Below are 15,990 nucleotides of genomic sequence, written 5' to 3' on the forward strand. Positions count from 1 at the left end.
GGGTCAGACTCACCCTGATCCCTGGGCTGGCAGCTTAGGAGTGTGCCCCTCCTCACCCCCACCCAACCCCACTGCCTGTGAGGGCTTCAGGGGGACCCCGACTCACATGAGGAAGACGAGGCCGAGCAAGATGAAGGCTTTGGCGCCCAGTCCCACCAAGGGCCCCAGAAGCCCCCCTGTCCTCGCTCCCGCTGCGCCTGCAGACAGAGGCCTGGGTGACTCCTGCCCTGAGCAGACACCAGGGCTCCAGGCTGCTGCACTCCCAGCCCCGGGAGCACCCGCTTCTCTCCAGGGCCTGGGGGAGAATCGGGTCAGGCCAGAGGGGCCCGGGTGAGGGAATTCACCAGAGACCGGGTGAGAACAGAAAAGCTGGGCTCATGGAAATACACTCGCTGAGAGAGGGGAGGAGAGACGGGGGTGGGGGGTTGTCTGTTGGCAGAGAGAGAAGCCCCGAGGCTCTGTTGTGCTCCAGGCATCATGGCCAGTTGGGGTGACTGGTCCTGGGGTCCCCCTGGGAATGATGGGTCTAGAGGATCAGCCGCTCATTGTCCGGGTGATACAGTTAACAAGTTTGTCTTTCCCCCATTTTTTGCAATTCCCCTTATCTAGCATTAATGGGATTGATGACTTGTCTTTCCCATTTGTTGCAGCTTCCCCTCCCCTTGGGAAGAAAAAAAAAAAAGCTGGCGCCCACAGGTTTCCCTGTAGACCCTTCCCCCTCTTCCCCCTCACCCTAAGGAAAACAAGTTGGCCATCACCCCTCTCTGTGCCTTGACACCTTCCCCTTCCCTTAAGATGAATGAGCTGACACCCATCCATCTCCCTGTTGAGCTGGCGCCCACTTGTCTCTGTGCGGACCCCTTCCCCCTCCCCTTCGCGGACGCCTACCCATCTCCCCCTGTATAAATACCCCTGCCCGCTGCCAAAGAGCAGGACGGTGGTTTTTCGGACATGAGTCTGCCTCCCTCCTCATTTGTCGACAAATAAAACCGCTTTCCTTTTCCTCAAACTTAGTTTCCTTTTATTGGCTGAGGGAAACTGAGGCCGGCATTTGGTAACAATTTTGGCGAGCCAGCCAGGAGGTGGATGCCACTTCGGCTCTCCCAACCCCAACTCTGACTTCCAACTGACGGAGCTGTTGCCTGCTGCAGAGCACCAGGGCTCACCTATCTATGCTGGTCTGTGCTGTCAGAGAGGGGCCTGGGCATCCCGGGTGGCATCCTGACCCTCCTGCTGAGAGGGAGCGCCCTCTCTCCAGGAGGATGAGGGAGAGTCCCAGCAGCTGCCGAGTTCTTTTTCCTCCGGGGAACTTCCCAAGTCCTCCTCGGGAGAGGCACAGCTCTTCTCTGCACCCTGGATTTACCTTTGAGGAGATGGAAACTGGATGGAAAACCGCGGTCCCCTGGCGTTTGGTGTAAGTTCCCCTGGCGTGCACGCCAAGACCTTGGCCTTCACACATTCGGGAGGAATCTGAGTCCCCTTGGGGAGGGAGTTCAGGTCTCCTCATTTGGGAGGGAGTCTATGAGTCTCCCTCAATTTGGAGCGCTCTTTGGTGTGTTAGGCCCGGTTGAGTGGGAATTGGGAAACATTTGGTGTTTTTGTCACTTGATATCTATTTGGTATTTGGTATTTGGAGTTTCCCGTTTGTTTTTGGAAGCCAGGGATTTAGTTAAACTTATGAGAGGTGCCATATTTGTTCCATCTAAAAGCCCCTTGGGGAAAATATTAACTGAGTGGTCGACCTGTAGCTACAAACCTGTCTAAGAAGTGAGACAGGGCAAGCTAGGGTTATTAGGCAGTTTTAGGGACAGTGCAGGAGGGGACCTCTGAAGAATTTAGGGAGGCTTCAGAGATAAGGACAAGCAAGGGAAAGTAACCCATTCCATTAGGAAAACAAACATGCCAGGACCAAGGACAACATTGTTAATGCTGGTCCTGGTTTCCTTCAGGTGGTAAAGGGAGGCGGAGATTGGAGAAATGGAGAGTGGTTTAATTTATGGACACATTAGAAGGGCAGCTGTTTAACTTCAATGCAGGGATGCCCATCCAGAAGACTGGGCCATAAATTTAAAGATGCAACAAATGGGGAAAGAGAAAGCTGTTAGATAAGGAATGTGAAGATCCCCACTCAGTAGCAAATTGAGTGAGACAGCCGAGAACTGACCAATCACAAAGAGACTGGGGCAGCTTTAGAATAATGAGGGAAAAAAGGTCTATATTCCCTAAGACATGACTCCACTTTGGCTTCCTTGCCCCTCCCAGGCCTGGTTCCCTGGCCTGGGAGTCCCACTTTATTTCTGCTCTTTTCCTCCTCAATAAACTTTTTCTTTTTCTAAACAAACTGCCTCTTCTCGCTTGCTTGCCTGAGCGTCTGCGAAGTTCCTGCTGTGGCTTCTTGAGACACCAACCCTGGGGGGTCTAGTGGCTGGGACTCAGCGCTGCCCTGCAGCCTGAGATCCGTTCCTGGCTGGGATACTAGACCTGACAATTCCGGCATCAGAAGCAACCCCTATCATGGTTTCCCTGCAGGAGCCCAGGAAAAACTGATTGTGGGGAACAGACTGATTTTTTTTTTAGCACAAGAGCCAGGCAATATACTCTCCTTTTCCACATTGGCTGGCTCACCTGTGAGCTCCTTTTATCTATGCTCTGCTAAAATCTTACCCTGACATTCATTGTCAGTCCAGATGCTTTGGCTTTAGGCAACCTAAGATTATTCTGACTCTTCTAGGACATTGGCAGATGGCTGGAAGGACTGTAATTGTTCCAGAGAGAAAACTGGGCTTGGACCAGGACTTCTACTTGATGTTGTTTTTGGAGTTAGTGGGTCTGGAGTGCGGGGTCTTTGGGTTCACTATGGGAAAGGTGTTGCCAGAGCTCCTGTTTCAGGGACCTGCAGCAAGCTTCCCAGGCCAGTTTCTCCACGAGATGGAGACATTAGTTATATTGAAAGGGCAGGTTTATTAGGGAAAGGGGACAAGGAAAGTAAAGGAGACACAAGCGGGCAGGAACAGCTGCCCCAGGAGGGACAGGTTTGCTGAGAGAGGCCTGCGTGGTTGCAGGTGGGTGGCTTTGAGGAGAGTGACCTCCGCTGAGGGAGGTCAGTGAGGAGAGGCCCCAGAGAGACAGGTCATGGGCAGGCAGGGAGGCTGCTGCCCTGCAGAGGGAGAGGGTTGGTGAAAAGAGGAAGCTACTTAGGCACAGGTGGGCAGACGGAGTGCTCTCCGGAGCCTGTGCAGAGATTGAACGGATATAGTTGTCTTCTGTTTGGGAGGGATTCGCCCCTTGTGAGCCTTCGGGTTAGTTGCTGATTCTGGATAATTATGTAGAATCTGAAAGTGACCAGAGATTCTACAATAGGCCCAATTCTACAATAGGCCCAATCTCCATATCTTTATACCTGCTTGGGTGTTATGCTTTGTAATCTAGGCATTGGAGACTGAGGATCTTGGTTTCCATAGCTGTGTCAATGGCTATGCTAATCCCTTCTACCCAGGCCTCCAGCTCTTGGCATTTTGTGAGCCAGGTTTTTGGTCTTGTGGACACCTCTTTTTCAGTTTTTCTATTCTTGTCTTACCTTACCTTTTCCCCATTTTATGCAAATAGATTTGTGAATCAGATCTTTGTGCCTGTGTAAGGAATTCAAGCAAGTATCTGGAATCAGGTCTTGGATAATTTAAAAATTTGGTATTTTTCTGCTTTTTATGTTTTAGTCAGATACCTAACTCAGTATTTACCAGTCACTGTAATAATTGGATGTAAAGTAAGCTGAAGAGAGTGTTCTCCACTTTAAGGAGGTGTTTTCTTCCTATAAATTTTCAGGCTTTTTCTGATCACGTGCTGAGACTTCTGGGATCAGGCTCAGATGGTTTTGTCAAGATTACTTTGGACTTTCTAGTTAGCTATAAAGGAAGCTTGCTAGTTGGTTGGAAAATTTCTAAACTTCTTATTGACCATAAAATTTTAGGTTTCCTTGAAAATCTAAGTCTCTTAAAATAATCAATTTACTAATCAAACTACATAGTAGGTTTCTGTAAATAATATTCCTTATCAAATTTCTAGTAAGAATCTAAGAACAAATAAGCTGCCAAGTTAAGATCTTAATTTGCCTCTTCTGCTGTCCTTCTCGTGGCCCATGTATATCTCATGGCCCATGTTCTATCTTTCTTAGGACCAGGCCTCATCCGTGAGGTCAAACAGAAACTAGGACTCCGTGAAGCAATTTGAGTTTTCTATGCTTGTCTTTAAAAATGGTTCCAATCTTGGGTTCTAGAGGTTTTAAAATGATTAAAATGGGATGCTTATTAGAACATGTAAGGACTTTAACTTCCATCTCTCTTATTGGAAACCTCCTTGATTAAAAACAAAAACAAAAACAAAAACAAAAAAAAAAACAACAGAACTTAGATGGCTATATCAACTTAACTTGAAAACTTAATGTAATTGTTTTAGGAATTAGACTTTCTTTGTATTGAAAGGGATATAGTTTTGGTGAAACTGTCTACCCATCCAATATCTCTTCTAGGAATTTAAAGGAATATGTGGCCTTAGAAAACTGATAGGGAATTTTATGCCCCACTTTCTTTAGAACCTAAGGGGCATTCTTACAAATATAACTTGAGAAATGTTTTCTTATCTGAAGGAGTTAGTTAGAAAAGATATTAAAAAGCAAATTAATAATTATTGTCAGTGTTGTCAGAAATATTGGTAAAATAACTATCTCTAAAAATTAGTGCAAATGGCCAAATTCTAAATGAAAGAGATCTCTGTGTCTATGTCTTTGCCTTTGTGTTTTTTTGTCTCTGGAGGGTTACTGTGTTAAAAATCATTTTAAATGGCGCCTATATAAATTCTAATAGAAAAGAACCCAAATTTTGAGATCGCGATCTAAAATTTTTGGTGAACAAAAACTAGTTCAAAATGTAATGGTTTAATTAAAGCACATATGTCTTAGATTTATAATGTTGGGAGTTAAAAGTTTTATTGTGTTAAATGTGTTTTAAAAAATTTGGAGTGGTCAAAAAAAAAAGAGAAAAAAAGAAAAAATATTGACCTGGTCTATGTTAACAGAGATAAGTGTGATTTTGTTTATAGCTGGACTTCTTTTTGATAAAATTCTCATCTAAAAAGACTGGCCCACTATTTCTTTACCTTGAAAGAAATACCTTTGTTCCCCAGGTAAGCAACTTAATTGATTTTTCCTTCCCTTGTCCTAGCCAAGGAAAAAAAAAGAAAAACCTCTGGTATATAAATTTGTTTCCTTTATAACTCTGCAATTTGAACTTCGTATCCTAAGAAAAACTAGAGCTACAGTTGGTATCTCTGTTCTTCTTATCATTATTTAAATGGTGGTATATTTTTCCTATAAAACTAAGGATTTACTAAGTTTAATAACGAAAGTTTGTTGACCGCTTGATGAGCTTTTGGTGTATTTTTGCTTCTTATAGTAGGAAAACAAAACTTTATTGTTATCATCCAGAAAAAAATAAAACATGTGTTTATGTATGAGTTATCCAGTACAAAGGAATAATAGCATAACAGCTCTAACAATGTCTTAAAGTAAAAAATGTGAGGCTTGCCTGTTAGGTGAAGTTTTGTTGGGACAAGGCCTCAGAGTGGACTAAAAGTTTCAGGGAGTGACTGATGGACTTTCTCTGGCCAGGCGCCTGACTTGTGTGGCCCAGATGACCAGATGACCTCTTGGGAGTCTCCAGCTTCTGTACTCCCTGCTTGCTTTAAAGTGCGATGAATGTGCCTCTGCTGGGGCAATGGATGCTCTATTGCCTAATTGCTGGGGGCTTGGACTTTGGAAAAAGATCTCTGGGCCTGTGGGCATAAATAAAGACAAAAGTCTTCTATAACAGTCTTACAATCTAAAAATTAAAAACTAAAATGTTGTAACTCTAAATGCAAATAAAGCGAGATTGTGTTAAGATATGTATGTAAAAAATATGCTAAAGGTCTGAAAAATTTAGTGTCAAAACAAAATAGCTATCTTGAAAAAAAAAAGGTGTTAAAGCTTTGCAGATCTGAGAGAGGTATCTTAGAAAAATGCTATGTGCTAGAATGACTTGCTTTAGGAATATTCAAATTTATTATCAGTGGTGTACTTACTTAAAACCAAAATTTAATTTCTTTTCCATCTGCAGTAAAGGCTCAAATATTCTTAAACTGCTTTTACTAGTTCTTGATGACAAATTAAAAACTGTTTAGGTAATCTGAAATCTTGGTTCTCTTTTACCCTTGGACTTGGTAAACTGAAAAATATAGTCCTGTCAGCATTGTTGAGCACTGTGAAAATATATCTACTTTTAAAAACCTCTAGTTATCACTCTGGGTACCTTAGTGTTGTTTTATAAAAATCTGTATATATTATTAAGCCTGTGAAAAACTTTTCTTGGAGTCAAATTTCAGAAATGGTAAAGTTTTTTTTTGAATCAAGTAAAATTATTTGATTCGTCTTAGGACTCTTAATAAATTATTTTCCTTATAGCAAAATGCTAAAACACATTGGACCAATCTAGAAATGTTAAAACTTCATAAAAATTGTCATTGAGGGAAAAAGTTATACCTTTTCAGCATATATAAAATTGATTAAAGTGTTCTAAAATATGTGCGATTTTTAAAATCTAGTATGTTCTGGTATAATATTATTGGATGGTTCTGATTATACTGAAATATATATGTGTATGTGTGTCACAAAATTGAGCAAACATCCTTGTCTTTTACCTTAAGCCGTGATTTTAGGTATGGTCATTTTCGAGTTTTTGTTCTTTCTAAAGTTTATTTGCTGAGCTTTGTCTTTAAAAAAACTCACAAAAAGAGACTGACAATATAGATATGTTTTGGAACTGAAAAGACCTACCAAGCCTATAAAAATTTGATTTATGAAAATTACCAACAGAAGATGGAGACTTAATATATGGAAAGTACACTGAGGAAGATTTGAATAATATTTCATGACTTTTAAAAAAAAATTAGTTTTTAATGTTTTGGTTTTTTGGGTCTCCAGAAACCTTGTCTTTAAGCTGGGCTATGATCTAAACAATGACAATTTGTATCTTTTTATGAACAAACTGAAGCATTTGCTTTTCTCTTGTCTCATCCCAAAAATTTATAGGCAATATTTGTACTTCTCAGGACAATGTCTATCTTTGCATAATCTCAATAGGGAATTTTATTTATTTCTCCTTAACCTGGTAAATTAAACATGTTTTGTTAAAAGGCTTTGATTGAAATTCTTCTGGGAATAAACCGTGCTGAGCTGAGAAGAGCGAGCCAAGAAGAGCCTGTCACCTTGCTTACTGGGTTCCAGAGACCTCCATAAAAAATGAGGAAGCTGCCTCCATGGACATGGACAGGACTGAGGAAAACCCTGGAAAAAGTCCTGGGAACCTTGAGAAGAGGAATTCTCAGGTGAAGATTGGTGAGACTGTGACTTTGATAAAGCCAGCATGGACTGGATGTTAAAAAGCTCACGCTAAGGCCTGTGGAATTTTCAACAAAGCCAACAACACTCTACTTGTTTACTCTGCCCAATGAGTTTATGCAAATATAGGGAAAATTGTTAAAATTAGATTTGGTTTACTATTTTACAGAATTGGGATGAGGGTAGAGAAAAATTATGTCTCCGTAACTATATTATTCTCCGGTCCTCTCCAGTGAGGGCTATAGCCTTAATGTCATCATCTTGAGGAAGAGAAAAAGTAATCCCTCTTACATTTAGGACTACGCTGTGTTGTATATCTTGTCGCTGCCACACCAGCACCAAGACCTTAACATCATGTCGGGGACTATGGCACCAATAAGTGCAGGCCTTCCATAGTAAACCCCCCACCACGACGACCCTGTTCAGCAGGAAGCAGCCAGATGACACGACGCCCCTTTTCCCATAGAAATGGAAGGTCATAACTGAGAGTGGGGATTATGATACAGTTAACAAGTTTGTCTTTCCCCCATTTTTTGCAATTCCCCTTATCTAGCATTAATGGGATTGATGACTTGTCTTTCCCATTTGTTGCAGCTTCCCCTCCCCTTGGGAAGAAAAAAAAAAAGCTGGCGCCCACCGGTTTCCCTGTAGACCCTTCCCCCTCTTCCCCCTCACCCTAAGGAAAACAAGTTGGCCATCACCCCTCTCTGTGCCTTGACACCTTCCCCTTCCCTTAAGATGAATGAGCTGACACCCATCCATCTCCCTGTTGAGCTGGCGCCCACTTGTCTCTGTGCGGACCCCTTCCCCCTCCCCTTCGCGGACGCCTACCCATCTCCCCCTGTATAAATACCCCTGCCCGCTGCCAAAGAGCAGGACGGTGGTTTTTCGGACAAGAGTCTGCCTCCCTCCTCATTTGTCGACAAATAAAACCGCTTTCCTTTTCCTCAAACTTAGTTTCCTTTTATTGGCTGAGGGAAACTGAGGCCGGCATTTGGTAACACGGGTCCCAGGGCAGCCCCATCCACTCCCCTTTTCCATTCAGCTCCCACACTTTCTGGGCAAGGAAGAGGGTTTGGGTTTTAAACTTAGCATCCAGGACACTTCACTGTCCCCCAGCCCCTAAGTTGGCAGGCTCTGCCCTGTAGCACCCCCATAAGAACCCACGGAGTCCCTGAAGGCCGGTGCCCCCTGGCGCAGGGCAGGCCCCTCCCCCCCTTTTTGCCCAGGACATAGGAAGCACAGGGAGGGTCCAGCTCCAGAAGCTGGGGTGCTGTGGGGAGTTTTGGAGGCATCAGGACAGCCACTCCCCTCTCTGGGCAGCAGAAGCCCCGGGAATGCTCACTCACTCTCCACAGAGAGACTCAGGGAGGCCTCCTGGGAGCCCAGAGGGTTCTGAGCGCGGCAGAGGAGTTTCCCACAGTCGTCCAGGTGCACCCTGGCCTGCTCCAGCTCCAGGGTCTGGGGGTGCTCCCACGCGCCTCCTACACCCATGGGGTGTCGGCTTGGAGAGGACTTCACGGTCTGGGTCCCCCATATCCAGGTTATCCTGGCGGGAGGACTGCTGTGGACCACACAGGCCAGGCGCAGGGACTGGCCCTCCTGTACCCGGAGAGAGGAGCCGTGGCCCAGGGCTTCAGGTCCTGAGAGAGAGAAAGTCAAGTCCAGGCTCTCACTCAGGGTCACCCTGTGGGGTTTGATCACCCCCTCTATGGCATTGTGTTCTGCAGCCCCTGCTGACTGAAGCCAATTTTATGGTCATTATTTTGAAAAATAAGTTATAGCAGGAGAGAAATGCTAAAGAGGAGGACAGATCATAAGGAGCATGAGGGCCGAATTGGGGAGGAGGATGTAGGCCTGGAACTAGGGACAAGCACATCATCCGACAAGGGACAGAGCATAGGACACCCCAGGGAGCAGGGTCAGCACAGGGGAGCCCATGTGTGAGCTGAAGAGCCCATGGGGGTTCCCACCTCTGCTACCCCCTCCTGACAAAGACCTGTCTCCCATGTGTGTTGTCAGACCCCAGCTCTGATTTGAGGGTGGGACAGACCCCACTTCCCCACATCCCAGAAATGGAACCTCACTCCGTACCTGAACCTTCTTCCCTGATCACCTGGATGGTCAGGTTCTGGGGCGCACCTGGACAGACAGAATTGTTCTCCGTCAGCTGGCCTTCCCCCAGGAGCATGAGACATGGAGGATACAGCCAGGGGCCTCTTTCCCTCCTCCCGGCAGGATCTGCGGGGCCCAGACCCCAGACCCCGTGTCTTCCCTTCCTACATCTGCTGCCCTGGGGACCCGTCAGGCCGGGCGTCCGGGCCCCACACTCACAGCCCACGCTGAGCCGGACGGTGGTCTCTGTGCTCACGTTCACTGCGGGGAAGGTCACCCGGCAGGTGAGGCTGGAGCCGTGGTGCTCGGGCCCCGGGCTGAGGGTGAGCACCGGGGAGTCGGTGCTCGTGGCACTGAGGACGACCCCCCTCCAGGAAAAGGCAGGGGGTGTCCTCCTGCCACAGGCCCAGGGCGCTGCACAGGTGATGTTCCTGGGCCGGCCAGGCTGGAGAGGCCCCTGGAGGTGGATGTCCGGCCTGTGAGTCAGTGCTGGGGGGACAGACACAGGCTGGAGCAGGACCTGAGTGTCCCCAGGGGCAGCCTGTGACAGGCCACCCGCCTCCGCCCACCAGGGTCCTTTCCCTGCAGATCTTTGGTCCCTCACAAGATGAAGGCATGGGTCCCCTCCCAGCCTCGCCCGGGACGCTCATGTCCGTCCCGTGTGTTCCTCCTGCACCCGGCCCTTACCTGTCACAGTTACAGAAAGCTGCTGATTCATGTAACTCATTTTCACAGAACCCCCTCTCTCCACCCTGAAGTAGTAGGTCCCCGTGTCCTCTCTCCGTGCATCTCTGATGTCCAGGGAACAGCTGTAGTTCCGGGGGTCCCCCAGCAGGTGGAAGCGACCCCGGGTCTCCTTCTGCACCTCATGACTTGGGTTGTTTGTGGCCACTGGAACATGCTGTGTACCCTGAGGCCCTCCTTTGGCCCTGAATCAGTAGCCATAGGCTGGGCTGTGCTCAGTGTAACCTTCCTTGGGGTAGGAGACTTCGCAGGGCACGAGGACGCACTGGCCCTCCTGCACCGTCACCCGCTCCTGCAGGCGCAACCAGAATCTCTGATCCTGAGCCAGGGCCCCTGTGGGGAGATGAGGGTCAGTGCAGCCCCCACCCGGGGCCCTCCCCTCCTCCACTCACCTGCCCACAGCAGGGCAGCAGCAGCGGTGGCAGCATCGCGGGGAGTGGCGGATCTGGGGGCACAGGCTGAGGAAGCCCCGATGGACACAAGATGGGGCGGTCAAAATGAGCTGACCACAGGGAGGAGCTTCCCACACTGTGCGCCAGGCCAGGCCTGCGTAGACACTTCTCCTCCCAGGTCACGGAGGGCTGGTGGGGCAGGAGGACCCGCCTGCAGCTCTCAGCTCCCTGCACAGCGGGACACAGGCCCTGTAGGGGTCCCCAGGGGCCACCCCCTGGTGTGGGCAGAAGGGGGGCACCTGCAGGCGTTAGAGATGGTGGGGTGCGGAGGAGGGAGGAGGTGGTGATAAATGACCCGGCCTTGGGGGGCATCTGCTCCTTCTGTGAGCGAACTCCGGCCTCCATTTCCCTCAGCCAGTAAAAGGAAACGGACTTTGAGGAAAGGGAAGTGGTTAAATTTGTGGACAGAGGAGGAGGCAGCAGCCTCATGTCTGAGAGACAGCCGTCCTGCTCCTGGGCAGGACGCAGGGTTTTTATACAAAGGGAAAAGGGGGGATGGGCGAGGGTGTGCAAAGCGAGGGGGACGGGGTCAGCAGAGACAGGGGAGCCCCAGCTCGTTTTTTCTTCTCTCAGGAAGGGGGACGGGGTCTGCAGGAGGGACCAGCTTGCTTCACACCCTCTTCCTTGAGATGCAGGAGGCTTCTTACCTGCAGACAGCCCTGCCAGACAAGGGGAAATTGCAAGCAATGGGGAAAAGACAAATTGTTCACGCCTGTTTAACAGACGGGTTTTTTTATAACTGTGTCACTTTCAGGAGAGGGGGCGGCTCACCTCTGTGTGTGAGAAGGTCCCTGATGCCCGCCGGAGGGGCTGAGGCCTTTGCAGCTGCTGTGGCTTCAGATGGGAAGAGGTTGTCCAGGCAGCGCCCGTAGGACCCGACTGCTCTGTGAGCTCCAAGGTGGTGCCCAGAGTGGCGGGCCGGAGAGGACAGGGCCTGGATTCTACGGGGACATGGTGGTCCTGGGGCCTCCTGACCTGGGTGCTCTGCCCCAGGACCCTGGTGTGACTGGCCGTCCAGGTCTGAGACTCAGTACTCATCATCATCATCACCATCATCATCATCATCACAGCATGATAACGGGGACGCGGCTCTGGGGTCAGGAGGGCCTGGCCCTTGTCCCTGCAGGCCTCAGTGGCCTCGGCTGTCACATAGAGGATCCCAGTTCTCCCCTGGCTGGGGAGAGTCCAACATGAGGGTGGAGTGCCTTGGCGAGGGCAGGGCCCGCGGGCGGGACGCGCGAGCACACCCAGCGCCCCCTGGCCTGGGGGAACAGCGCTGGCGTAGCAGAGGCCCGCGTAAAGCGTTGCATTTTTGGGGAAAATGCACGCGCACGCGCACACACCCTCTTCCAATCCCTCCGTAGTCACAGTGAGCCGGGGCTGGGGCGGCTCCCTGCGGGCATCTGTGCAGGGTAAGACCAGAAAGAGAGGCACGTCGCACACCCCCTCCCCCCAAAACCCCTGCACTCTGTGCTCCCCCCCCACCCCCCGCTGAGCCCCGCCCCCGCCAGGCCGGGTTTCCCCGCGGCTTAGGGCGCCCCCGGCCGCCCCCTCCGAGAGTTGCGGGAGGCGGCGCCCGCCTCAGGGGGCCCCTCTCATGCACGCTCTTTCACCAGCAAGTTTCAGGGACCCCTGGCTCGGGCCCTGTCACCCCGCAAACAATCTATGCCGAGACTACAGCCTCGCTCCGCGGGAGGATGAGTAGAAAAGCGTCGTGATCGTGAACGTGGAGTGACAGGGGCTGGAGTGCGGGGGACAGAGCGGCGGGGAGCCCGGCGCGCAGGCTGGACCCCAGGGCGCGCACATGGGAACCGGCCGCGGCAGGCAGACGCCGGCGGCGGGGAAGCCGGGGTCCGCGCGGCAGGAAGGCCCCGCCCCGATACCCGCGGGGTCCAGGGGGTCCTGGGCGGCTCTCCGTGGGCGCTCGTGCGCACTCTGGCGCCCCGCTGTCCCCCCCACCCCGGGCGGGCCCCGCAGGGCCACGGAGCGGGGCCGCCGAGCGGGAGGGCCGGGGCTCCTCGGCACAGGGTCTGCAGCGCCAGCAGGGCGGGCGGGAAGGCGGCGCCCCGCGGACCTTAGGGCTCCCGTCGGCGGCGCCCCTCCCCCCGACCCGCGCCGGGGTGCAGCGGGGAGGCTGCGGGGAGGCTGCGCTCTCCTGGGGGAGCGGGGCGGGGCCGGCGCCGGCGGGGCAGCCCTTCGGCACACGCGGCCCCTGTGGCCAGGGGAAGGCGGCGGCGTCCTCGGGAGCCTCCGGCCCCTGCCGCTGGGCGCTTCACCGTGGCCCTAACGCTGGACGCACATTAAAGAGCGCGGGGAACGGTGTGGAGGCGACCCCCCCACCCCCCGCTCCCGGGCGCCCCCTCGCGGCGTGGGGCGAGGCGCTGACCCCCATCCCTCCAGCGCTCGCGCGCCCGGTCCCACAGCCCGCAACGGCGTCCTGGCCGCTGTGTCCCTCGGAGCGATCGGAGCCACAGGAGCGTCCACCCGGGATCCGCAGGCCACAGCCGGGCACGCGAGGAGGTGAGGGGCGCCGGGAGGAGGCGGCCCCAGGGCGGGGCTGGGCGCCCGGGTCTAGCTGGAGGGCCAGGCGGCGAGGGCGAGGGCGCAGCGGCCCTGGGGCGGCCCTGGGGCTCCTGCAGACCCCGCCGGGGCCCGCGGACAGACACCAGGACCCCAGCGCATAGGTGGCCAGGGCTGCAGGCGGGGCGCGTCCGCAGAGCAGAGCCCTAGTTGAACCGCGCTCCCATCCCCCCCAAGGCCTGAGCTACAAGGCCCGGGTCCTGCACGCGGCGGGCGCGGGGTCATCAGCGCTGCCCCACCTCAGCGTCGCCAGGCCCGGACCCCGACCCCTGCGCAGCGGCAGGGACGCCTGGGTGTCGCGCGCCGGTGCGCCCCTGCCTGCCCGGACAGCCAGGCGGCCACACCACGTGGAGCACGGCCGGTGCGTGCTCCCCAGCCCAGAGGCCTGCACGGGCGGGTCCGCCCCGCTTGAGGGTGTCTGTGCACTCGGGAACCCCAGAACTTGTGGGAAAACATGAGCTGCTAACAGCCTCTCGCTCATTTCCCTCCCCCTGTTCCCACCGGCTGCTGAAGTGGTTGCGAGTCACCAGCCCGCAGAGGGTCTTCTGCTCTGACCACAGTGAGGCTGAAGCAGTGCGGAGTTCCTGTTTCTGGAACTTTCTGTCTTTATGGAAGTGTCCCAACATCTAAGCAAATTTGTTGGTCATTGTGAAATTTATCATAGAAAAAAGGAGGGCGGGAGAAGAGTCCTCTCTGGCTGACTCTATGAAGTAAGACATGATGCGAATGAGTTGGGGCCACTGGGCATTCACGTCCTGCCCTCCCCACCCCACCCAGACCTGGGGCCTGGGCTCCCTAAAATGCCTCATCATCCAAGCCTTCACCCTGCCTGGGTAGTGGCCCCTCTGCGAGGCTGAGCGCCACCTCTCTCTGCGCTGGGAAACTGAGGCGCAGCCAGGCAGGGCCTGGGGTGTCAGGGGCTGGCTGTTACTCAGCAAAGGCCCAGAGTGTGGGCTGACTCCACCCTGGGCGGTCGCGAAGCCGTGTCCCGCGTCCTCGCAGCTCAGCATCCGGGCACTGGGGGCTCCACAAGAACCTGACGGCGCTTGGGCTTCTCTGCCCCACAGGGATGGGGTCCCTCTGGGCTGGGCCGGGTCTCTGCAGCTTCACTTGCGCACTCTGATCTCTGAGTACTCACAGTCGCTGGTCTTCTGGACCTGGGGGTCCCGAGGCTTCACTCCAGAGAAGCTGATGGTCTCGTAGTGAACCTCAAGTTCCTGCCTTGAGGAGGGGGCGGCCACCGGGGGAGGATTTTCAGCAAGGGCGTCCAGCCTGGACCTCATCGGGACACCCTGTGGGAGGGACCAAGGAGGAATCATGGAGGGGCAGTGGGGGCTGGTAAGGCAGAGACGCCCCACCCACCACCCCACGTGTCCACGGATCTCCCCAGCCCCACCTCCCTGCAATAGGCTGTGCCCCGAGAGTGAGCCTCCCCACCAAAGTGAGCGCCCCACGGGCCCTTGCTGATATATCACCCCACAACCACCTCACCAGGAGGTGACCATCATCATTAAAAATGGTGACGAGGGTGGACTTCACCACGACAGACAGCAAGTAACCGAAATTCCCCAATCACCTTGTAGCTGTCTACTCCCTGTGCCCCGAGTTTCCCCCAAAGCACGTGTCTTTCATCTGTACATTTTTTGGTTTTCTAAACCTTATGTTATTGCTAACTTCGCTGAGTGCTGTACTTTCTATGCTATTTTCCATATTGCTCACTTGTGTGCTGTTTGTCTGCTGGCTTTGCTTTTATCCCTCTGCATAGAATAAACTCCAAGGAGCCCATGATTAAAAAATTGTCATGGCTCCCCAGCACTGGGCAGGGGCTCGGTGACACCTCCAGAAGGGATGAATGAATGAATGAATGAATGAATGAATGAATGAATGAATAAGTGAGTGAGTGATGCAGGTTACTCTGCTGCTGAAAACCAAGCACTGGACGCCACAATCTAAATAGAAAAGCAGACAGAGTGTGGCTTCTATCCCATAGCCTGAGGGCTGAGCAGAGTGAATATGTGAAGACAAAATGGAACTGCATTTTAGGAGGCAGGAACAGCCCATGCGAAGATGCAGAGGCACAAATAAACATGTCGAGGTTGATGACTAAAAACAGCTGGGTGCAGGGAGCGGAAACTGAGAGTGGCGCTCGGGTGAGAATTCAAAAGGTAACAGTGTGCCCCAAACCCCGCTGATTGAGATCAACAATATTGTCATGCAATATTAAATACTTAGCAGGGTCTGTATTTACGTGCCTAACAGTAGCTCTGGGATTTTATCGCCTGTGGGTACAATAAAGTATGTATTTAACAGTAAAAAAAAAAAAAAAACAATATTGTCATGCAAGGTTTTGAAAATCCATGTGTCTACACCTGAGGGGACAAATCAAATTCTATCCTCAAATTAGCAAAGACATAAGAAAATAAATAAAGAAGTTAATACCCACATCAACACAACACAAGACACAGAGCACAAAATCTCAACAATGTAATAATCCCAGATGGGTGAGCGGCCCATTTATAACTAACCAGAAACCAAGGCAGAAGGAAAATGTTATTTTTTGGTATCCAGAGACATGTTTTATGTATTTCAATGGTCAGTATTTTCCAGAAAAGTTAGACGATTGGAGCGCTATTGCAAACTTGAAAAGTGGTGTGTGTTGAAACATTCTTT

At 51.8% G+C, this 15,990-nt stretch overlaps 1 protein-coding gene across 1 annotated transcript; it reads right to left on the reverse strand.

Annotated features, from left to right (window-relative positions):
* Positions 1–8,770: 8,770 nt before the first annotated feature.
* Positions 8,771–14,612, reverse strand: LOC119245498 (sialic acid-binding Ig-like lectin 8; the record flags this gene model as incomplete). The annotated part of the gene is given in 6 exon segments (XM_054695488.1): positions 8,771–9,072; positions 9,524–9,571; positions 9,764–10,033; positions 10,232–10,621; positions 13,162–13,315; positions 14,439–14,612. Coding segments are annotated over 6 exon segments (1,338 nt in total), but the record flags the coding sequence as incomplete, so codon positions are not given.
* Positions 14,613–15,990: the final 1,378 nt, after the last annotated feature.

Source organism: Talpa occidentalis, unplaced genomic scaffold (genome assembly GCF_014898055.3).
Source record: "Talpa occidentalis isolate TD23 unplaced genomic scaffold, MPIMG_talOcc4v2.1 talOcc4.1444, whole genome shotgun sequence".
Taxonomy (NCBI): domain Eukaryota; kingdom Metazoa; phylum Chordata; class Mammalia; order Eulipotyphla; family Talpidae; genus Talpa; species Talpa occidentalis.